Source organism: Rattus norvegicus, chromosome 6 (genome assembly GCF_036323735.1).
Source record: "Rattus norvegicus strain BN/NHsdMcwi chromosome 6, GRCr8, whole genome shotgun sequence".
Taxonomy (NCBI): domain Eukaryota; kingdom Metazoa; phylum Chordata; class Mammalia; order Rodentia; family Muridae; genus Rattus; species Rattus norvegicus.
Window position 1 is genome coordinate 17,080,791 of NC_086024.1, and position 23,361 is coordinate 17,104,151.

Here is a 23,361-nt window from a genome sequence, read left to right on the forward strand (position 1 = left end):
ACCTATAATTCAATCCCAGCATCTAGGAGGTAGAAGTGAGTGCATTAGGAATTCAAGGCCAGCCTCAATTATAGTGCAAGTTTTGAGGCCAGCCTGGGCTACATGAGACCCTGTCTCTTTTTAAAAGAAGGAAGGAATGGTGAGGGTGGTGAGATAAGAAGTAATGATACAAATTGCACATCTTCAAAGACATTTTTAATTTGGTGGGGGGGGTAGGGGGTGGCAGGGAATGGCAAGCAATCATCTTGTGACTGCAAGTCTCGGTGATAAAGTATTCCGTGTAAAAACACACATTTATATAATGCATAACTTCAATGTAGCATTTATAAAACGGCCAGTGACTTAGCATCCTTGTCTATGATTTCAAAAACCACTGCAGAGCCTTAATTGCTATTCAATGTAAAATGCAAATACAGTGTTTCCTTCCCTTATCTAAACACTCATCAACCAAGGGCAAAGTCTCAATTTCAAATGTTGAACTTTACAAAACTGCCATTTTATAAGAAACAAAGCAGAGTGCTTCAGCAGTGTGAGGCTACAGAAACTGATTAAGAGGCTTCAAAAGTCAATCATTTTGAAAGGAAAAACTGATTTTGAAGAAAAAGATTCCAGATTTGGTTGTTGTTTTGTTTTGTTTTGTTTTGTTTTCCCAGAGCTGGGGACCAAACCCAGGGCCTTGCCTAGAGCGCTCTACCACTGAGCTAAATCCCCAGCCCCCAGATTTAGTTGTTTTGTATTCAATGTGTTCATGAGGTTTGAGGAGTTTGGGGCAGGCGAGAGTGACAAGGCGCATGCCCATAGTGCTCACACTAGGAAGGCTAAGGAGAGAGCTAGCTCATGGACAGTGTAGGCTACACAGCAAGACCCTGGCTCAAAAAGAAGCCACTAATGGAGAAAGAAAGAACCCTGGATTCCATCAGATAAAGTGAGCTCAGGGCTCTCTTTGGTTTGGTTAGATTGGTTTGTTGTTCTTTTGTTTTTGTTTTTTAAAAGGTTGTGTGGCAGTGAGGAAAATGAGGATGAAACTGTATAATTTTCAATATTAAAAATCTGGGCAACACAAACCCACCAACCTGTTAACTCAGCTGCTCACGTACATGACATATGATTATAAGTTATCTTTCTTTTCTGCTATTGTTTTATTGTTTAACATAAAAACGAATTCTGAGTTAACCCTTTCTCAAAAGAAAGAAAAGCAAGCCTGCCCTAGTCTTGAATAACTTTAGAAATAACCTCAGACTCTCTGAAGCTCAATTCCATCTACAAAAAGGTAACAATTTAGACCTTAAAACAATGGATTTTAAAGGATGGATTTTAAAGGATAAAGGTTCTTTGTAAACTGGAAAGCAATATGTTAAGTTAAGGTGTTACCCTAATCTTAGGCAACCAGAACTACAGACTGAGAGGTAACATACAGGCGCGAGGATCCACAACACCCTGGGAATCTGCCACAGGGAGACAGTAGCTGTGAGCTACTTCCTTCCACTGTTACAAGGTCTTATGATTCATCTATTCAAATATCAAAATGTTTTCAAGCTTCCTAGGAACAAACGGTAAGGTTTTACATAATATGGATATAAGCTTTCATTCAGACAGTTTTTCTCTAACTCAGATATAGAAAATAAAAATTAAAACAAATAGACCTAGTCATATAATCCCTGGAGTTTGGACTGCCAAATAAATTCTTTCATAATATCAAAAAAAAAAAAATCAGGCTTTATAGATAAATACCTAGCAATCTCCAGATGTTCACTCTCTGCAATCACTTGCTTTGCTACACAGCACAGCATTCTAAGTGGTGCTGCCCTCCTTTGCTTCTACTCTTGGTGTTTTCCTACACTTGATAAACATTTCTAGATGCCTATTTAAAGTCAGCGGTTGGCTCCTAAAGGACAAAAGCATGTGTTTTTATTGTCCTTTCTTTAATGGTAAAAAGCACAGAGCTGGTGGTCCACCTACTGCATTAGCTCCACACGTTTAGTAATATTCTAGCACACTCATACTGTAGATATTGTACCGACATTTGAGTTAGTGTTCAGATCATGTTACAGATAACTATCTTCTTGCATGTGCTAGTGTGTGTGGTAGGTTTGCACGCTCAGATACATATGGGCACAAGTGTGTGTGCAGGTACATATGGAGGCCTGCCACTGACCATCAGGCATCTTTCTCCATCACTTGCCACTGAACCAAGAACTTGATGGTAGAATTACAGGTTCACTGCCACACCCATACATATAGATGGGTGCTAGAGAGCTGAACGATGCAGCAAGCAATTTATCTACTGAACCATCACCCCAGGCCCGCTTAAAGTTATCTTAAGCCCTTCAAGACAACCAATAAGAAATTAAATTGTTTAGGAAAAAACCCAAACGATTACATGGAAGAAAAAAAAAAAAGGCTTACTGAATATTCAAAGGCTGTTTGAAACTAGACTAGTACTGAAAACCAGGCAAGCATGGTGGCATGCACCAGTGGTCCCAGTTACTGGAGAAGAAACTCGGGCATAAGAGTGGCTTGAGCCCAAGTGTTCAAAACCAGCCAAGACAACATAGCATGAGTTTGTCTTACAAATATATTTTAAAACAAAACAAAATAAAACAAACAAACAGACGAAAAACTTTAAAAGGGCTTGGCATAGTGGAACACGCCTATAATTCCAAAACTCTGGAGGTAAAGGCAGGGGATCAACAGTTCAAGACCAAATTCAGCAATGAAGTGAGTTCAGGCCTAGCCTGGGCTATGTTCAGAAATATAAAAATGAAGTCCTGCATTTCTCATGTAAAGAAAGCAAGATTTAAGCTGAATATATAGTTCAGTTGGTAGAGTGCTTGCCTACCATTTATGAAGCCATGGGTTCAGCCCTCAGTACTCCATAAACCAAGGAGTACCCGTGGCACATGCTCAGTAGGCAGACACAGACCAGCCTACCCAGGCTGCATGAGAAAATGTTACTTCTTACACATAATAACCTTCATGCACTATAATTTGAATTTTCTATTGTAAACTGGAATGGTTAAATTTATACTCTCTTTAAAATACAAACCTTCACGTTTAGGCTAATCCCAAGATAAATACATTAAAATTAAAACTCTTTATTACAAAAAAAGATTTTTACCCCAGGGTGTGTAACCTAGCACTTGGGATGCTGACCGTGGATCAGCCTCAAGTTCAAGGCAGCCTGGGATACATAGTTAAGACCCTGTCTCAACACAACACAAAACAACAAAAACTGACTTAAAACCTGAAATTAAAAAAAGAAAAAAAATATGCTAAAAGACTAAGCATAAAATGTATCCAACCCCTGCCTGGAAAGTCAGCAAGAAAGGCTTTATTTATCGGTGGTTTCCTGGTTTTGCAAACATACCTGAAGTTTAAGATATATATTGTGAGGCATGTTGTGTATATACCCATACAGAGATGTGGTGATGACACACCAAAGAAGTTAAGTTTAAATTCCTGTTTCCCGAGTGCTGCCTTTCAAATGACCCTAATGTAGGTACTGAAAGATACTAGGAGATACTATGTAACTAGGAGAAACTCCATAGTACAAGCACCTACCAGCCACACTACCCCAATTCATCAACTGCAGAGAGTAAAAGGATCCTTTAGTTGCTTTTATGTAATACAAGAAATGTGTAACTACATCCCCTTTACAGGCATCTTATAAAACGCGTGTTTTTCTTATCTAATCACTCTGACCACAGGCATGGCTTGGGTTTGGATTTCCTTAAATAATCAGCTTTTACAGAATCATTCTGCTGATAAAAGCACTGGATTTTTTTGCTTATGGAAATGTAGTCTTCTCACAATTTTTCCAAGAACCTCTCTAGTATATGAAGGGAGATATAAACATTCACTTCCTTGAGAAAAACGCTTTCAATATGTTACCCCAGAAGAATTTCACATGGTTTGAATTCTTTAGTTGAAAAAAGAAGTCTTTACACATAAGTGCTTTCTTTTACACTAATGGCTCTCTTGATGATAAAATAAAGATCAATGTAACTCTAAGCTCCAGGCTAATGAACTGCAGGGAACAGAAACAAGCAATTTGGCAAGAAGTGAGCAGAGCTCTGCTTAAAGGCTACTAGTAAAATATACCACCTCCCCTCCCCCACTCCCAACCCTTTAAGGTTTCAATTAAGATGGGGCCTAGTTTTACTCATAGAAAGCGACAGAAAGAGAAAGCACAACTCCTGCTACAAAAGTCTCTTCATCGAAGGCAACTCTAGAAAGGAGACAAAAAAAAATCCCTGTTCTTCAGCTGACACAGGCACATCTCTGCCTGCTCAACACCAAATCTTGAGGGCAAACTTTCATCACATACCACTCAAAAGATGGCAATTCAATGTTAGGATCACAAAAGACGGTGTGAAATGAACGTTTAAAGTCCAACAGTGTGCATCTCTAGTATGATATAAAAATGGGATTTGTTTTCCCGATTGCAACTCTTTCTGTTGTCTCTGCTGGATTAGTTACGGGATACACTTGTTTAACAAGGCATATACACTTTCAAAATTAACTTGAGTGCTTCAATTGGGGGAAAGGGCACTTTCAAAACACAGGGGCTTCTGCAAGTCCCCCGCTGAATCCTCAGAATTAACAAACTCAAGAGTGAGATCCATCACATACAGAGGTCATCAGAAACACCCCCCCCCCAGACACCCAATCTGCACAGGTGTCTGCACAGACACACAATCTGTCACCTGTAGGTGACACACAGGCCAGTCTTCCAGCCAATGTGAACTGGGAACGAATCCGCACACAACTAAAAACCAACAAATGAAGAGTTAATGCCTCTCTAAAAGGAGCCCAAGAAGGAAGCAACTTCACTGTGTAGGGATTACAAGACATCAAAGGTTAGATAATGGACAACAGGTGTCTTTGGAGAGAAAAGAGCTACAATGCATTGCTCCTATTTTAGGATTTCCATTCTCAAAGCAGTATAACAACTTTTTTTTTTCTCTCAAGAAAGTCAAGACCCAAACTGTGCCTTTACTATTTAACAACTGTAAGGGCCTGCTGCTCTTCTATTTGCTTTTAACTTTACTTTAAAAAAAAAGAAAGAAAGAAAGAAAGAGAAAGAAAGAGAGAAAAGAAGAAAGAAAGAAATCCATCTAATCCCAACCTTGTGTGGGCATATTAAAATCTGGCTTAGTGCCAGATGGTTTGCTGATCAGTGAACATTAACTAACTAGAGATTTATTATCAAGAAATGGAAAAGAAAAGCATCTGACTACAGGGCTACTGCCACATAAAATAGTCAAATATACAAATCAAATCCAGCCACAGGTATCACATAACCACAGTATCAGCCAGAGCAGAGTCGTTTCTCTCGCCATACCACTTAAAGTTCAATCTCTCCAGTAACTAACTGGATTCCAGTGGCCTCAAAGAATAGCAATTCCAGACACAGGTACTGGTTACCCCTAGAGTTCTTCCTGTTCCCAGATCAGTCACAAAATTTACCACCTGTACTCTGGTTAAATGGAACACTGAGAAGACATTTCAGCCAACCGAATAACCTATCCCTTTCTCTCCGTTCCACAAAGACAGCATATTCCAAAAATGGAGAATCCTTTCTTTCCCGATTGAGGCCCCCTCTTATGGGTTCACTGGGCAGGATTACTTCTCTCCAGCATGCATGGAGAACATACTTCTGCTTTTACTCTTAAAGAGGGTCCCCCAACACAGATGCACCTCTTCCTTTCCTGTACTGAGTAAGTGATATCTCTCCACCACTGCAAAACGTGCAGTGAAGAGGAGGGAAGTTGTCAGTTACTGAGGGCTACTTAATAAATCTCCACATAGAAAGACTGAGAGGGATAACTCCAATCCAGAAATGGGACTGGAGACTCCTACTCTCTGCGGAAAGACTGCTCCAATCTTGCCTACAATTCCGTTTAAGAAGAGAGAGGTACTCTGAGGGAGACAGCTGTATTTGATGAAGGGGTGCCCCGTCTTTAACCGGGGTCGGAGGAAGGTGTTAAGTGTACCGGGAGGGACACAGCAGTGGCTGGAGGGTCGTTGAGGGGAAGGAGGGCCCCCGCACTGAAGGGGGCTCTGGGAAGAAAGGAGGGTCTGGAGGCGAGGGCTGCATGGGGGGAGGGGCCGCCCGTCCCGGAGGCGGCGGCGGGGCTGCAGCCTCGCGGGGACCATGTGCCGGGAGAGGCGGCCACCCGCAGGGGCAGCCGGGGAGCAGGGCCCGCGGCGCGCGCGCAGGAAGCCGGGGTCCCTGGTTACGCACGAGGGGCGCGAGCCCGCTGCCGGACTCACCGAGGCTGCCGGCGAAACCGTCCATCTTGCGGGGAACGCGCCGGGCTCGGGGCTCAGCGGGGCGGGCGCTTCATTCAGCACACCGACCGAACGGCGGCCGCGGAACCTGAAGCGCTGGTTCTCAGCGTCGCCCGGCGCCGCTTCTGACTCCCGCCTCCGCCGTCCGCCAGTCAGCCCGTCAGCCTGAGGGTCAGTCGGTCAATCGGGTTGCGAGCCGCGCCGCCCGCCGCCTGCCCGGCCTCTCTCTCCCAAGCCGCAGCAGTGAGCGCCGCGCCGCGCCCCGCCCCCGCGCCCGCGCGCAGCCACGGCTCCGCCCCCGCGCACGCCGTCACGCTTCCGATCCCGCCCCCCACGTGATGGGAGGGGCGGGGCTTCTCCCGACATGCCCCTCCTTCTGCCGGGCCTCCGCAACCGCAGAGAATAATTGAGTTGAGAGGCTACTGGCTGCACTTGTGTTCTTGGCAGGGTTCGCGGCCAGTGTTCCCCAGCCTGAAACTGGGTCTGTGTGGATGGGGGCTTGTGGTATCCTGCTGCTAGGAAGCTGACGTGCATGGTGGGATTCTCTCCCTCTGGGAACCCTGTGGAGTACAGTTATAGTCATCTCTTTTGAAGGGAGATGATAATCCGACAAGGACGGTAAGAAGGCAAACAAGTGAGAGGAGGAATTCACTTTCCTGGGGTTCCCATCTACTCTAGTCAGGTGAGGAATTACAAGTAGAAACAAGACTTTTTGACCAGCTTGAGGCGAGGTCTGCCACAAGTGCAGGTTCTAGGACAGAGCACAAGCAAGCAATGTTAATGCTGGATGAAAAGATATCATCTTATCCAATTCCTACGAGAAAAGACACAGGGTCTTGACTACCTAGTCTGCCCAAGGTCATGGAACCTGGTGGAAGTGCACCTAAAGGGTGGCTTGTCTTAATCCCCTTTTGTTCTTCCCATCAGGGTGCAAAGCCACAGGATAACTTATCTGGAAACTACTGTACAGACTATTAGTTTTTTTTTTTTTTTTCTTTTTCTTTTTTTTCGGAGCTGGGGACCGAACCCAGGGCCTTGCGTTTGCTAGGCAAGCGCTCTACCACTGAGCTAAATCCCCAACCCCCAGACTATTAGTTTTTAAATAAACCTGAGTTCTAGGCTCAAATCCATGGAGTCACCTAACTAATTTAGGCCTGGCTTTCATTCATTTGCAAATTCAAGGGTTAGACTTGTAACCAAAACACTTCCCATCTTCTCTAGCCCTTTAATCCTGTCCTCTTTCCTTACAAAGACATTTGAATAGTTTAGGTCCCTTCTAAGTCGAAGGTTGTGCAGATTAGAGTAACAACAAAAACAAAAACAAACAAACAAACAAAAAAACCTGTCATGATGAAAAAATTTACAGAGTTAAAAGATGGAAAGGATTGTTAAACATCCTTGAAGTACACCTCTCCCCTTTGATGCCTCTTTAAACATCTTCCCTAAGGGACTGGAGGTATACCCCAGTGACAGATTGTGCTTGGTAAATATGAGGCACTGGGTTTGATTCTTGGCTCTGGAAACAGCAAACAAACAAAATCTAACTTAAAAACTTAAGTAAACATCACAGCCAACCTAGGAGGCTGTGTTGTAAATAGGACACAGCAAGGCTGAGAGATGGCGGTCAGTCCAGTGTTTTCCATGAAAGTCTGGAAAGTGTACTGGATGGTGAGGAACTGTACCTGAGGCTGACCTCTGGCACACACATGCACAAGCACAACAAACGAAAACGTAACGTTGGCTTTTTAAAAATGTCTAATAAAAAGTCAGGTTTTCTTCTAGCATGGTGAACCAATAGTTTTCGATAATTGAAGTAGAACTTGATTTCACACTTACAGTAAAGCTATATATATGTATATATACATATATACACACACACATATATATGTGTGTGTGTGTGTGTGTATGCTAAAGGCATTCTGATTAATTTCATATGATTCACATTGTAAAAAAAACCACAATGTATCACATGTTTAAAGTTCTACATTGCTGCAGTACTAATTGTGTTCCTGACAGGAGACAAATGTCTATTTTGGCTTGACATCAATGAAAGCCAAATTCTCCACTTACAGTGTACTTATCTGATGATCTGGCTTTGTGTGTGGCAATCTTTGCTCCTCCCACAGCGCTCACATACTGCCAGGGTCAGCTGTATGTCCACATGGAGCTCTAACCTCTAGCCCTGAAACTCTATGACAGGATGCCAGGTGAGTCAGTGCAGAAGGCCACAGGAGCACTCCCAGAATCTATTGCTAAACACAAGTAGCCGGCAGTGACTCAGTGCAAATGGCCATGGTCTGTGCAGAATATATCACAAAGCCTAACATTAAATGTATCCCCAACTCTTTGCGAATAGTTGCCCCAATATCTAGTTGTTCCAATAGTTCCTGCCGGAGTGGAATACATGACTAAGGGAAGCCTGGGATGGATAGATACGCCTTCCTACATACTCAGTACAGACTCACGCTGCAGGGCATGCTATACTCTCCTGTAAGTGAGCTCAGCACCCTGGAGGCTGAGTCAGGAAAACCAGAAGGTCATCTTCACATACACTAATGCAAGCCTGGTCAGAAAGAAACCCTGTAATCAATCCTGTCCCCAAAACCAACAAACAAACAGGAAAATTGGGGGCCAGGGGTGAGGAATTTGAAGCTCAAGCATTGTGAACTTTGTGATAAATCTGCATGTGTTGGTTATTTTTACCTAAGTAATCCAGGTTTACTCTAACCATTGAAACCAACCAACGGAATTTAAAAAAAAAAAAAGCTGAAACAGGAAAAATGAAATAAAAACCTCAGAATGATAACAAATAAAGACTGAGGAGATGGGTAGGAAAGTCTCAGTAGGTAGGGAAGTCTCAATGGATAGGGAAGACTCAATGGGAAGGGAAGACTCAATGGGTAGGGTAGTCTCAATGGATAGGATAGTTTCAATGGGTAGGGAAGACTCAATGGGTAGGGAAGACTCAATGGGTAGGATAGTCTCAATGGGTAGGGAAGACTCAATGGGTAGGGAAGGCTCAATGGGTAGGGTAATCTCAATGGGTAGGGTAGTCTTAATGGTTAGGGAAGTCTCAATGGGTAGGGAAGACTCAATGGATAGGGAAGCCTCAATGGGTAAGGAAGACTCAATGGGTAGGGAAGACTCAATGGGAAGGGAAGACTCAATGGGTAGGGTAGTCTCAATGGGTAGGATAGTTTCAATGGGTAGGGAAGACTCAATGGGTAGGGTAGTCTCAATGGGTAGGATAGTCTCAATGGGTAGGGAAGACTCGATGGGTAGGGAAGGCTCAATGGGTAAGGTAGTCTCAATGGGTAGGGAAAACTCAATGGGTAGGGAAGTCTCAGTGGGTAGGGTAGTCTCAGTGGGTAGGGTAGTCTTAATGGTTAGGGAAGTCTCAATGGGTAGGGAAGACTCAATGGGTAGGGAAGACTCAATGGGTAGGGAAGACTCAATGGGTAGGGAGGACTCAATGGGTAGGGAAGACTCAATGGGTAGGGTAGTCTCAATGGGTAGGGTAGTCTCAGTGGGTAGGGTAATCTCGTGTGGGACAGTGGACCATGCCAGGAAACTTGGTAAGATTGAACAGATTGAAAGCCCCAAACCTTGTATCAGAAGACAGTAGAAGTTTTACCTGCTCCTAACCAGGCCCCTGTCACATGACCACACTCCCTATGTAGGAAAGTGATCTATAGTCATGTATATCAGAACAGAGTTCTCCATGCCAATGAGGTATCTAGAGACCCTGAGAGTTAACCAATAAGCTTCCCTTCCCAGACATTTCTTCCTTCTAAAGGTTATTTAAACCTAGGTCCACCCCGAGGAGGCGATATGCATTTTCCATGACGAACAGTCACTAAACAGTTTGGAACCAAGGACTGGCTCTCTCATCAAGAACCACCGTGGGGGGCTGGAGAGATGGTTCAGCAGTTAAGAGCACCTGACTACTCTTCCAGAGGTCCTGAGTTCAATTCCCAGCAACCACATGGTGGCTCACAACCATCTGTAAAGAGATCCGATGCCCTCTTCTGGTGTGTCTGAAGACAGCTACAGTGTACTTATATATAATAAATGAATAAATCTTAAAAAAAAAAAAAAAAGAACCACCGTGGGGAGCATGGAGAAAGCCTCTGCCTACAGAGCCCCGCCATCTAAGTCTCTGCAGATAGTCCCTCCACACTCCCAGTCACTGTTAAGCTACTTCCTGGCCCCCAACCCCAGACTCCTCATCACAGTCCTGTGGACCCCTGACCCTCCGTTCCTGACTCCTCTGTTTCCAGTGGTTTCCAGAGGCGACTGAATGCCCAGGAGTCAGGGAACCCCAATTTTGGTCTCCCACATCTTAGGCTGCATTTTCCCACCCCCTGAGCAGTGTGTCGGCACTTTTGACAGCCCATAACCCTTCAGTAGGTGTGGAGTAAATGTGGAAACACAGTCTCAATGGGTAAGGTAGCCTCAGTGGGTAGGGTATGGTAGGCTCAATGAGTAGGGTACAATATTTGCTGTATTTGTCTGGGGACTTGAGTTTAAGTCTCAAAACCCATATCAAAAACTAGCAGCGCCCCGCCCCAGGAAGCTGTAGCATGTGCTTTTGGTCCCAGCACTCACGAGGCAGAGGCAAGTGGATCTCTGAGTAAGAGTGAGAAATGCTTAAGACAGTGGTTAAGAGCACTGACTGCTCTTCCAGGAGTCCTGAGTTCAAATCCCAGCAACCACACGGTGGTTCACAATCATCTGTAATGAAATCTGATGCCTTCTTCTGGTGTGTCTGAAGTACAGCTACAGTATACTTATATATAATGAATAAATCTTTAAAAGAAAGAAAGAAAGAAAGGGAGAAAGAAAGAAAGAAAGAAAGAAAGAAAGCAAGCAAGCAAACTCTGCCAGGCCCTGTACCTTTAATCCCGGCACTTGGGAGGCAGAAGCAGGCAAATCTCTGTGAGTTAGAGGCCATTCTGTTTTATATAAGGAGTTCATCAAGGCCAGCCAGGGTGACACAGTAAGATCCTTTCTCAAAAAAGAAAATCATGGGGTTGGGGATTTAGCTCAGTGGTAGAGCGCTTGCCTAGCAAGTGCAAGGCCCTGGGTTCGGTTCCCAGCTCCGAAAAAAAGAAAAAAGAAAAAAAAAAAAAGAAAAGAAAATCATAAGTAGACAAGTAAGCAAGCAGATTTGTTAAAGATATATTTATTTTATATGTGAGTACATTGTTGCTGTCTTCAGACACACCAGAAGAGGGCATTTGATCCTGTTACAGACAGTTGTGAGCCACTATGTGGTTGCTGGGAATAGAACTCAGGACCTTTGGAAGAGCAGTCGATGCTCTTAACCACTACGCCATCTCTTCAACCCAAAGCAAGCAGATTTGGTTAGGCTGGGAATGTGGGAATGTGGCTCAGAGTACATGCACAGAGAGAGCCCTGGAGTCCATGCACAGAACCACATAAACTGATCATGGTATACACGACTATAATCCCAGTACTTGGAAGGTGGAGATAGAAGTATCAGGAATTCAGGGTCACCGTTGGCTATGTAGTAAACCAGAGGCCATGCTGAGCTATGTGATAAATTGTCCAGTTTCTAATCCCAGTTCCATCAGTTAGGAAGACTAGACACAGTGTCTAATCTCTGTACTTCAGGATTCCATCTGAAACATGTGATGGTCACATTTCTGTGTCCTACAGCTGCTGAGGAGACAGAGTGAGATAATCCAGGTAAAGCCCCTAGAACAGGTTCCAGGAAGCACTGTTGCCGCTACAGTTTCATAAGCGGTCACACGTCTGTTCTGCTCACCAGTACGTACTCCAGCATGCTCAGTAGTAAATATTTACTAAGTAATGATTGACACGGAAACTAGTCGATCTGAGCTCATCATTTCAACATCCAATCCCCGGCTGTTTTCAAGCAACCAGTGAAAGTTTGCCGGTTTTATGTTTCTCCAGCGCGATGTTGCAAACTGTCCAGCAGCCACAATGAAGCGAAACATTTGATATTGGTCTTTCAAAATGAGCATTGCAGCAAGGTATTAATTATCCTTAAACATGAAACACACTTAGAGCTCCAAATGCATGAGACAGACAGTTCTTAATTACTGAATGCAAAGCTAAGGATTTTTGTTTGGGGAGGTTTGTTTTGTTTTCTTTTTGATTTTCAAGACAGGGTTTCTCTGTGTAGCCCTGGTTGAACTGGAACTTAATCTGTAGACCAGACTGGTCTCAAACTCACAGAGATCTGCCTGCCTCTGCCTCCAAAGTGCTGAGATTAAACATGTGTGCACCACTATTAGCTGAACAAAGGTTTTTGTTTCTTTGGGGTTTTTGTTTGTTTTGTTTTGTTTTTTAACAAGCTCCACTTATTAAGAAGAGGTTTTAGTTCAGTTTTAGCATTGGTAACAAGGGGGAGAGCAAGGTGCTCAGGAAAGGGACAGTATATACTCTGGCTTCTCAATAGAATCACATAGGGTGGTCACCTTGAAAAGGACTTTATCCGGGCTTTATCCGGGGTTGGGGATTTAGCTCAGTGGTAGAGCGCTTGCCTAGGAAGTGCAAGGCCCTGGGTTCGGTCCCCAGCTCCAAAAAAAAGAACCAAAAAAAAAAAAGAAAGAAAAAAAGAAAAGGACTTTATCCTTAGATTATTTTTACTTAGAGACCTTTAAGTACAATTACATTTTTTATTATATTGTATTTAGAGTGCACTCCTGGGGGTATACACACACACACACACACACACACACACACACACACACTCTCATGCATACACGTGTTGTAACAGAGGACAAGTTACAGGTTGGTTCTTTCCTTCCACCATGGAGGTCTTGAGGATTATCTCAGGTCACTGGATTTGGCAGCAGCTACCTTTACCGGCTAAAGTATCTTGTTCAAATCAACAATTTAATTCAGCAAAATAAAATATGTACCATTTTTATGAGCTCAAGTATTACATATGTTATATGTAGCTGGGTCAAGTACAAAGACTTAAAACTTGGTCCTTTCTTTTCTTTTCCTTTCTTTTCTTTTCTTTTCTCTTCTTTCTTCCTTCCTTCCTTCCCTTCTTTCTTTTATTGACAGAGTCTCAGTCAATACAATCAATACAGGCCGGTCTCAAACTCCGTGTCACTGAAGATGATGTTAAACTCCCGATCCTTCAGCTCCCATCTCCCAAATACTGTGATTGAAAGCCTGTGCTAAATACATGGCTAAAATCAGAAGCTTGACTCTCTGCCTAGTTACCTTCCTCTGCGTCTGAATGAGAACATTGTCTGAAGAGCTTCAGAATACTTGTGAGCACGTGTGAGACCTGTTGTCCAAGCCTTGACCTCACAGCTGGAAATAAAACCCAGCCTCCTTTGCTGCCCTCGTTGCTTTACTCTCTCGTTAGAGGGCCTTCGAAAGTAACTACAAATGTTTTGTCTGCTTGCTTTTCTCTCAGATATTCTTTTTTGTAAAAGAATGTCTTTTTAGCCCCTTGAATTTTATTGTCTGAATATTTTTTTCTTTTCTTTTTTTTTTTTTTTTCAGAGCTGAGGACCGAACCCAGGGCCTTGCGCTTGCTAGGCAAGCGCTCTACCACTGAGCTAAATCCCCAAACCCTGAATATTTTTTAAAAAAAATAAAACTAGCCAGGTGATGTTGGCACACACCTTTGTCCTGGCACTTGGGAGGTGGGGGCAGGGGGAGGGGGAAGGGGGGGCAGATCTCTGTAAGTTTGAGGCCAGCCTGAACTACAGAGTATGACAGCCAGGGCTACACAGAGAAACCTAAATGAATAAATAGATACATAGATAAACAAATAAATAGTAAAATATAATTACTCAATGATTAGTACCAGTGTTTGACTTGAGTGCTGTCTTTCACTAAGACTTCCCAAGTCCTACCTGCTTTCCAAAGGAAGAGATTAGAGGTGTTGTAAGGTCTCGGTGAGCTCTGAAATCTATCCCATGTCTTGCCTGCCAGGCCTCACATGGGGCTGGGGATGGAGTTGTTTCAGGGATCCATGAGCAAATGAGTGGACACCAACTGAACCTAATTTGGGCAGTTCCAGTGGCGCCATCTCTGACTAGCCAGGGAAGAGAAATCTCCTGGGGCTATGGAGCCTTCTTCCAGTGCTGACTTAACAGTGATGCCATGGAGAGGGGTCTGAACGTGTTGAACCAATAACCAAACTTGTCCGTTAGAGAATCAACTTTAAAGTTTCTTTTTATGTGCTTGAGCTTCACCGTTTTAATAGATGCTGGGCAAGCCTTAGAGGCAAAAGCTAATAATTTTCAGGTGTCTATCAGGCATACAGACTCTTTAGCCCTTAGGGAATTCACAAGCAGCCTTTTACAAAATTAAACTCCTACAAGGAAATACTTTCAAACAGCAATATTAGGATGGAGAGCAGCCAATTAGGGGGATTTAATTCTCAAAGATAATAACACAGGAAGCTCTCTACTTGCAAATAAAATATTCTCAAAAGGTCATTTGTAAGTCAGTTGTTTGAAATTAGGAACCGTGCTCTAAGTGATGGTTAGGTTACTGCTTTGCCCCCCAAAACATGTAGCATGCTGATCCTAACCTGCCTGCCCTGAAACCACAGTGATGACAGCCTTACTAAACCAGCTTGAACCAGACAGGTCTGAAGTTGAATATTGTCCATTGTAAGCATCTGTGTGGTGATGTTGTAACCCAAATACAACATGTAACGCCATTTAAACTTTCAAAGTGATGACTTACAGATGCCCCACGAGGTGGATCTTACTCTCTGACTCCTGAGATCCGGAAAAGGAATCTGAAAGAGTATGAACTAGTAAGTGGGGGGTGTGGAGGGATTTGAACCCGTATCAGTTTGCTTCTGAAGGCCAAGTTCTTCTCAAGACATCTGTTTGCCTTTTTGAGTCTTTGGGGTTTTTCTGGAAACCTGTGGAGGCCGGGGTGAGGCGCTTCTCAGCAGTACAGTTTGAGAAACGGTGGTGTGACATCAAAGAAATGCTTTGTGGAGATTAACCTGTGGGTGGATAAACGGGAGGAGGGAGTGGAAGTGTGGAATCCAATGAGGATTGAGTAGGGCTTGCCGAGGTGTTGCAGGAGGGATGGCAGTTACAGAAACATCCAGAAGAAAACAGTGAAGGAGAACAATCCACAGAACCCTTGCTGGCCCGCTGGCTGGGTGGCCTCCGGAACTAAGGACTCAGAGGGAGTTAAGGAGGGTCCCTAGGTTCCTGGCCATAGAAAGAACGGTGGTAGCATTTACTGAAAATGGGAAGTCAGAGACATGAGAAAAATGGAGACGAAAATATACAATGATTAATTTTCTTCTGTGGGAAGCGAGGGGAATCAGAGGTTATCTTTGGCAGCCGAGGCCCAGGCACATGACCTAAGCCATTTGGATAGTACAAGCGACGTCTTTCAACCTGGAGAGAGTGGCTCCGTGCTTAAAAAGGAACTGAGAAAGTGAGGAGTCTCCGTGATAATGTTGGGGGGGGGGCGGGGGCCAGGGGCCAGGGGCCGGGGTCGGGGGTGGGGGTGGGGCAGCAAATACCAGGGCAGCGTCCTTACCCGCTTCTGCCCGTAGGTGAAGTTGGCCATGCTCTCTGTGCCCTAGACTTCCTGGGTTTTTTGCCAGCTTCCTGTGGCTGTTCTTCCAACGTTCCTGCCAACGAGAAGGCCACTTGATACCCTCTCAGCGAGTTTATTCTCTGCCTGAGTTAGCCGGAGTGGGTTTCTGTTGTTTGCAGTGGAGAACCCTTGAGTGGTACAGATGCCGCCTTTAGTTTTAAACAAACTGCACTTGGTTCATAACCAGATACCCAAATTGAAGTTTCCAGTGCATGGCTTCAAATGTGGGATTCAAATTTAGGGTGGGAGTTGGGGCTAAGTCATAGAAATCATTACCAGAAAAACTTTGCGAGGGTCTGGAAACAGGCTGAGCGCGGGAGCAGGAGGAGCCCGGATCTTGGGCAATCAAAAGCAGGTGTGAGGAAAGGAGGAAAATGGGTGTGGAGGGAGCCTGCCACCCCGCTCCAGGCTCCTGCTAAGTATCTCTCTTTTACTTCTTAAACTGTTTGGTTTACTTTTATGTTCACTGGTGTTTTGCCTGCGTGTATGTCTGTGTGAAGGTGTTGGATCCTTGGAACTGGAGTTACAGACCGTTGTAGCTGCCACGTAGGCGCTGGGAACTGAACCCTGGTCCTCTGGAAGAGCAGCCAGTGCTGTTAACAGCTGAGCCATCTCTCCAGCTCCCAGTTAGATGTCTCAATTGAGAATCTTTGGAATATCCAGTATTCATAACACCAAATTGTTTTCTCCCCCCTCCTTCCTTCCTTCTTTCCTTCCTCTCTCCTTACATTTTCCTTCCTTCATTCCTTTCTTTTCTTGTGTATGTGTGTATGTATCTGCGCATGTTCATGGGGTTAAACCTACATGTGAGGGGACTGGAGAGACGGCTCAGTGGTTAAGAGGACCGACAGCTCTTCCAGAGGCCCTGAGTTCAATTCCCAGCAACCACATGGTGGCTCACAACCATCTGTAATGGGATCTGATGCCCTCTTCTGGTCTGTCTGAGGACAGTGATAGTGTGCTCACATATGTAAATAGATAAATCATTAAAACAACAACAACAACAACAACAACCTACATGTGAGTGTTGAGGTCAGAGGTCAATCCTGGGTGTCTGGCTTTCTTACCCCGGGTTCTGGGATCCTCAGTCTTGTAGGGTAAGCAGTTTACCCTCTGAGCTGTCTCCTCATCCCCAAACATCAAACTTTAAATTCAAGAACTAAAAAAATCAAATACAGTATCAAATTATAACAAACTCTTACCAAAAAAAAAAAAAAATTTAGAGATTGACTGTGTCATAAATAACACAACCAGAACTTGTTCTCTGTTCTTTGAAGTCGTTCTCCAAGCATCAGAAGCCTGTGAGTAAAGACCTCAGCGTTGAGGACAAATCTCAACCGAAATCGTAAGAAGGGACAAATGGTCTCCAGAGTGCAGACTTGGCCTGCGCTAATAAGATTAAAGAGGTTCCCACCCTTACCTTACGGCGCAAGTCAAGTTCATAAAGCTTTCCTAGTGTCGCAGGAAGCCGTTCCCTCTGTGTGCAGACTGGAGAGGCGATCGCCTCCTACCCACCACCGTGTAGTTAGAGCAGTCAGCGTAACTTCACGGTCCTCGTGGGCACAATAAAGCAACTCGTTTGTCATTAAGCAGCTAGGAAATAATTTTATCAAAAATCAAGATATAAAATTATCATGTGAGCTGGAGCAGGTGTTCCCCTTTAAGGGTAGTTGTGTTGTGTGTGCAAACGCAGTGCACATGTGTCATGTCTGTGGATACACAGTCACAAAGCTTTTCACGCTTCCCTCCCAGCACGCAGCTTGACCTGTCCCATTTAGTGTATTTGATAAGGCTGAGACTAGTCTTATAACGGCCAAGGGGTGAGCGTTAGCGAAGTCCTCCCACTTAGAAGGGGACTTTCCACTTTTCTTTTTTTTTTTTTTTTTTTTGGTTCTCCCCCCCCCCCCCAGCTGGGGACCGAACCCAGGGCCTTGCGCTTCCCAGGCAAGCGCTCTACCACTGAGCTAAATCCAAAACCCCCACTTTTCTTATTTTTAAATTTTTTATTTTATTTGTTTGTTTGGTTTTTCGAGATAGGGTTTCTTTGTGTAGCCTTGGCTATCTTAGAGCTGACTCTGTCGACCAGACTGACCTTGCACTCAGAGAGATCCACCTGTTTTTGCCTCCTGGAATTAAAGGCATATGTTACCACCACCCTGCTATCTTTATTAATCTAAAGTGGTGTGTGTGTGTGTGTGTGTGTGTGTGTGTGTGTGTGTGTGTTTCCATCTAAGTAAACGAACATTTCAAATAAGGCATTTCTATAATTTAAACTGTGGTACTTGAAGTGTTGAAGAATCTATGAGTTGAACGCTATTCTACACATGGGATGCAAAGATTTCAGCATAGACTGAAAGCTTCATTCTACAACAGCAGCACTTGGGAACCAGCCTATGAAATGTGGTATGACCCCACCCCCACCCCCGACACACACACACATATACACACACACACACACCACACACACACACACACACACCACACACACCACACACACACACACACACACACACACACACACACACACACACAGAGTTTATAGTGAAGAGGACTTTACCCAATCAAGAATGAGAAGCTGTCCCTACAGAAGAGTTCAAGGGCCTTCAGGGTTAAACGCCGTAGAGGACACATCCCACTGCCAGTGCTGATCTCTTTTACCCATAATACACCACAAAACTGGGGTCTTCCTGGTGGCCACAACACAGGTTTAGAAATGCTGGCATAAAAATGTGGCGGGCATTTCCCAAAGGCAGAAATGTAAGTCTATAGCTGCATATAAGAATAGGACTATTTAAGACTTAGTACACCCCGCAATGTCGGTGTTTGAGGCCATTTTGTTCCTAATTGTCCCAATCTTGGCAACATCTCAGATTTCCTTCAGTAGATGAATGGACAAACTAAACACCATTGCTGGCAGAGAAGTGAGCTTCAGAACCATGAGAAGACATGGCAGGCACAGGACACAGAGGATGCGGCTCTCTTAGTCGCTTGCCTAGCAAGCCTACAGTAGTAGGTCCAATCTCTAGTTCTACAGAAACTGGGTGTGGCATTGCACCGCCTGTAACCCCAATATTAGAGAGGTAGGGGCAGGAGGAACAGAGATTCAAACTCGCCCTCAGCTACACGATACATTGGAGGCCATGCTGGACTACTCGGGACTCTGTTTCAAAAAACGTATAGTCTTTTTTTTTTTTTTTGGTTCTTTTTTTCGGAGCTGGGGACCGAACCCAGGGCCTTGCGCTTCCTAGGTAAGCGCTCTACCACTGAGCTAAATCCCCAGCCCCAAAAATGTATAGTCTTAAAGGTCACGGACAAGATAGTGCCTCCAGCTCAGGTCTCCCCAACCTCCCCATCAAGCTCTGCCAATACTCTGCTCTGGTCTTTGGCTTGGCCTACAGTTAGCTAAATCCCCACCCCCACCCCCAACCCCCGTCGCCCCCGGGAGAGGAGGGAAGGAGGAAAAGATGAGCTGAAAGGGACTGAGAGAGAACTGGCAGAAGCTCAAGACCACAGCGTCCTCAAATGAGGCGTCACTGGGCTTGCTTTTCTCTAGTTGCTGAGGACCAATAAAGCTTTGCATAGAAAACACGCACATGCGCGACCGCACACATAAGTGAAACCATACAGAGGAGACTTAAATGCATAGTAATATGAAAAATCCTACTGTGTTATATACGGTATAATTCTAAGTATATAACACTGTGTCGAGTTGAAAGGCAGAAAACTCCGGAGGCAGTGAGAAGATCATGCCAAAGGTTTGTGGAAGAGAACGGTAAACATGCAGAGTGTGAAAGATTTATTTACTTCTCTTGTGAAGTGACAAGTATAAAGTACTCTGCCATAGTATGAAGATGGGTACATGTCGTCACTCATTGCTCGAACCCATAGGATATACGGCACTAAGGATGACCCCTAACATAACCCTGGACTCTGTGACTGAGTGGCAAGGGGTCTGTGATAAGTCAAGGTGGCACTCTAGGGAGGAAATCTTGAAACCGGGCAGGGTATGCACTGTAGGAACTGGGCCCAAACACAGTATCAGAGGAAACAGAAATTGGCAAAGATTAGTAAAGAGAAGCGAAAGGGAAAAAGTTAAAATGAGGGCGTAGTGGGCTGGAGAGAGCTCAGTGGTTAAGAGTCCCTAGCTGCTCTTCCAGAGGACCAAGCACCACAGGGTGGGTCTGTTAACTCCAGTTCCAGGGATCTTACGCCCTCTTCTGGCTTCTGTGGGCACTGCATGCAGGCAGGCAAAACATACCACTATTTTTTTTTTAAATGAGGAGGTAGCGTTTAATAACGCAATCACTCAAGAGGCTGAGGCAAGAGAATCATGAGTCTGAAGCCAGCCTGAGGTATTTATGTGTACATGGTCTCAAAACAACAACAGTAAATTGGTTAACAGAATTCAAATTGAAAAAATTGTGGGTTTTTTTTTTCAAAGATTTGTCTTTATCTTATGTGTGTGTGTGTGTGTGTGTGTGTGTGTGTGTGTGTGTGTACCCCACCTGTGTGTCTGGCGCCTGTAGAGACTATAAGAAGGCGTCATATCCTCTGGAACTGGACTTACAGATGTGTAAACTATCAGGTTCAGGTAGGTGCTGGGAACTGAACCAAGTCCTCTTCAGAAAGAGCCATTGCTCTTAACCCCCAGAGCCATCGCTCCAGCCCCCAGAAAATATATTTTAAAATAAACAATATAGATAAGAGAAGCATGTAAACAGGATTCCTTTAAATGACTGGCAGATACTCCAGACACTTAGCATTTCTGACAGGAATGACTATTTATAAGATTCCCTCAGAAATTTCACTTTCAATTAGAAGTTCAGAAGAAATCATCTAAGCTTCACCTGCAGGGCAGTTGTCTGAAAATAGTTTTTAATATCACAAAACCAGATTTCAAAAAAAAAAAAAAAACCTACCGTATGTGCAATTAAAATATAGTGATTATACAAGTTCTGGCTGTAAGTTGAAATTCCATTCAGCTCTAAAAGTCGTAATGTAAGACTGTTTAAATACGCAGAAAAGGCTTGCCATTTTATTAGGTGAAAAAAATTACAAAAGAGTACTGCTGTATCTCTTTTTTTTCCTAAGATTTATTTATTTTGAGCATACTGTCACTCTCTTCAGACACACCAGCAGAGGGCATTGGCTCCCATCACAGATGGTTGTGAGCCACCATGTGGTTGCTGGGAATTGAACTCAGGACCTCTGGAAGATCAGTCAGTGCTCTTAACCGCCGAGCCATCTCTCCAGCCCTGATTGTATATTCCTGAGATTTCAAGGACACCATAATCTGTATGTGAATCTGCATAGGAAAAAGCAAAAGCTATCCTCTGGCGTGTTTGTAATGATCGCTTCTGGGTTCCCAGGTTATAGACAGTATTTTATTCTTACAGTGTTTCCTATGTTGATACAGTGTAATGTGACTTTGGATCTGTGTTTAAAACAAGCAAGAGGAGCCAGGTATGGTGGCGTATGCTTTTAATCCCAGCACTTGGGAGGCAAAAGCAGGTGGATCTTTGCAAGTTTGAGGCCAGCCTGGTGTACAAAGTGAATTCCAGGACAGCCAGGGATACACAGAGAAACCCTGTCTTGAAAAAAACAAAATAACAGAAAAACCAAAAGGAAATGCAGAACACCAGTTTGCATTCTATCTTAACTCAGTTATGAACCAGACATGGTGGGTAGCACATCCTTGCCAGTCCAGCATTTGGGAAGTAGAGGCAGGAGGACATCCTTGAATCTGGAATTCAAGGACATCCTCAGCTCTGTAGTGGTCTGAGTTCACCTAGTACTAGCTAAGACTTTGCCTCAAAACAAAACAACAAAACAAAACAAAACACCATCAATACAAAAAACTATGACTCAACAGCTTTTTCTGTTGGGGCAGGTGTGGGGTGTGGGGCGTCGGGCGTGGGGCATGGGGGGTGTGGTGTGTGTGTGTGTGGGAGGGGACAGGCAGTGGGCTGTGGGGTGGGGGTGGGAGGTGGGGGGAATTGGATACTGAGGGCTTAAATTGCAAAACTCAGCTCTAATGTCCTTCTAGAGGATTAGTTCTGCTGAGTCAGAGAAGTCAGAGAAAAGCAGCTTTAGACTCTCTCAACTATGGTCATTAAATGCTTGCGTAGATTTTTGGCTGACGCGCCCGGGTTTGGGAACGGGGTGACAATGGAGCAGTCTGTATATAATAATTATCCCGTTCTGTCTACCCTAAGCTGTTCATTGTCGTCTTTGCATTAAAAGACACACTAGAGAGAGTGTGAGAACAGCTGGTATGAGGGCGAGCCTGGGTTCTTACTCCAGCGCTCAACACTGGGTAAGGCAGATCGTCCTAGAAGCAGTCTGCTGCCACTTCCGGTTTTCTCCTTGAGCCACACCATGGTGATATTTATTCTTATTGAAACTATGGAATTGTAAAAATTATCTTCATATCATTTTTAAATCATGCATGTCTGTGCCTAGGTCTGTGAGCCACCTGACATAGGTGCTTGGAACCAAGTTCGAGTCTTCTGCCGGGGCAGTAGTTCTCAACCTGTGGGTCACAACTTATTGGGGGGAGGGTGTCAAACAATCTTTTATAGGGGTCACATATCAGATATCCTGCATACCAGATATTTACACCGTGATTCATGACAATAGCAAATTTACAGTTATAAAGTAGCAATGAAGATAGTTTCATGGCTGGGGGTCAGTATAACTTGAGGAACTGTATTAAAGGGTCACAGCATTGGAAGGATTGAGAACCGCTGTGCTTTTTATGGTTGAGCCGTCTCTTTGGCCCTAACATTTACTCATTATAGAAGCGATTAGCGATAATACTGGTCTTGTCTTTGTATTCTATTGGCATTTAGTGTTAAGTTCGTGGCAACTGTGTCTATTCTGTATAAAACCTAGAGCCAGGATATGTAATATGTATATATGTAAATATATAATATTTATATGAGTACACTGTGGCTGTCTTCAGACACACCAGAAGAGGGCATCAGATCCCATGACAGATGGTTGTGAGCCACCATGTGGTTGCTGGGATTTGAACTCAGGACCTCTGGAAGAGCAGTCAGTGCTCTTAACCACTGAGCCATCTCTCCAGCCCGGATACATACTTTTAAAAGTAAATGTCTCAGGCTGCGTGTGGCGGTGGCATGTGTTTTGAGTCTCAGCACTCAGGAGGCAGAGGTAGGTAGATCTCTATTGTCTGAGGCCAGCCAAGAGCTACATAGGAGATCCTGTCTCTAAAACTACAAAAAAGAACTGTCTTCATGTGGGGGATGGGCTCTCCCGTAGCTCAGGCTGGCGTGGAATTGATCTGTAGCCGAGGATGACCTTGAATGTCTGGCCCTCCTTCCTCTCTAACTCTAAAACGCTGGGATGGCAGGCATGCAGCACCACAAACTCATTTGTGAACCCCTGGGTTGCTGGGGTTGAACCCAGGACTTTGTCCATGCTGGCAAGCACATTCTACCAGCTGAGCTA

At 44.3% G+C, this 23,361-nt stretch overlaps 1 protein-coding gene across 6 annotated transcripts in view; it reads right to left on the reverse strand.

The window, feature by feature from the left end:
* Eml4 (EMAP like 4) overlaps positions 1 to 6,575 on the reverse strand; it is a 115,312-nt gene extending 108,737 nt beyond the window's left edge. For all 6 annotated transcript variants that reach the window (XM_039112153.2, XM_039112152.2, XM_039112151.2 and 3 more), the window contains exon 1: positions 6,277 to 6,575. In XM_039112153.2, coding sequence (XP_038968081.1) covers positions 6,277 to 6,301 — 25 coding nt within the window. In that variant the 5' untranslated portion in view covers positions 6,302 to 6,575. The remainder of the gene's footprint in view (positions 1 to 6,276) is intronic.
* Positions 6,576 to 23,361: the final 16,786 nt, after the last annotated feature.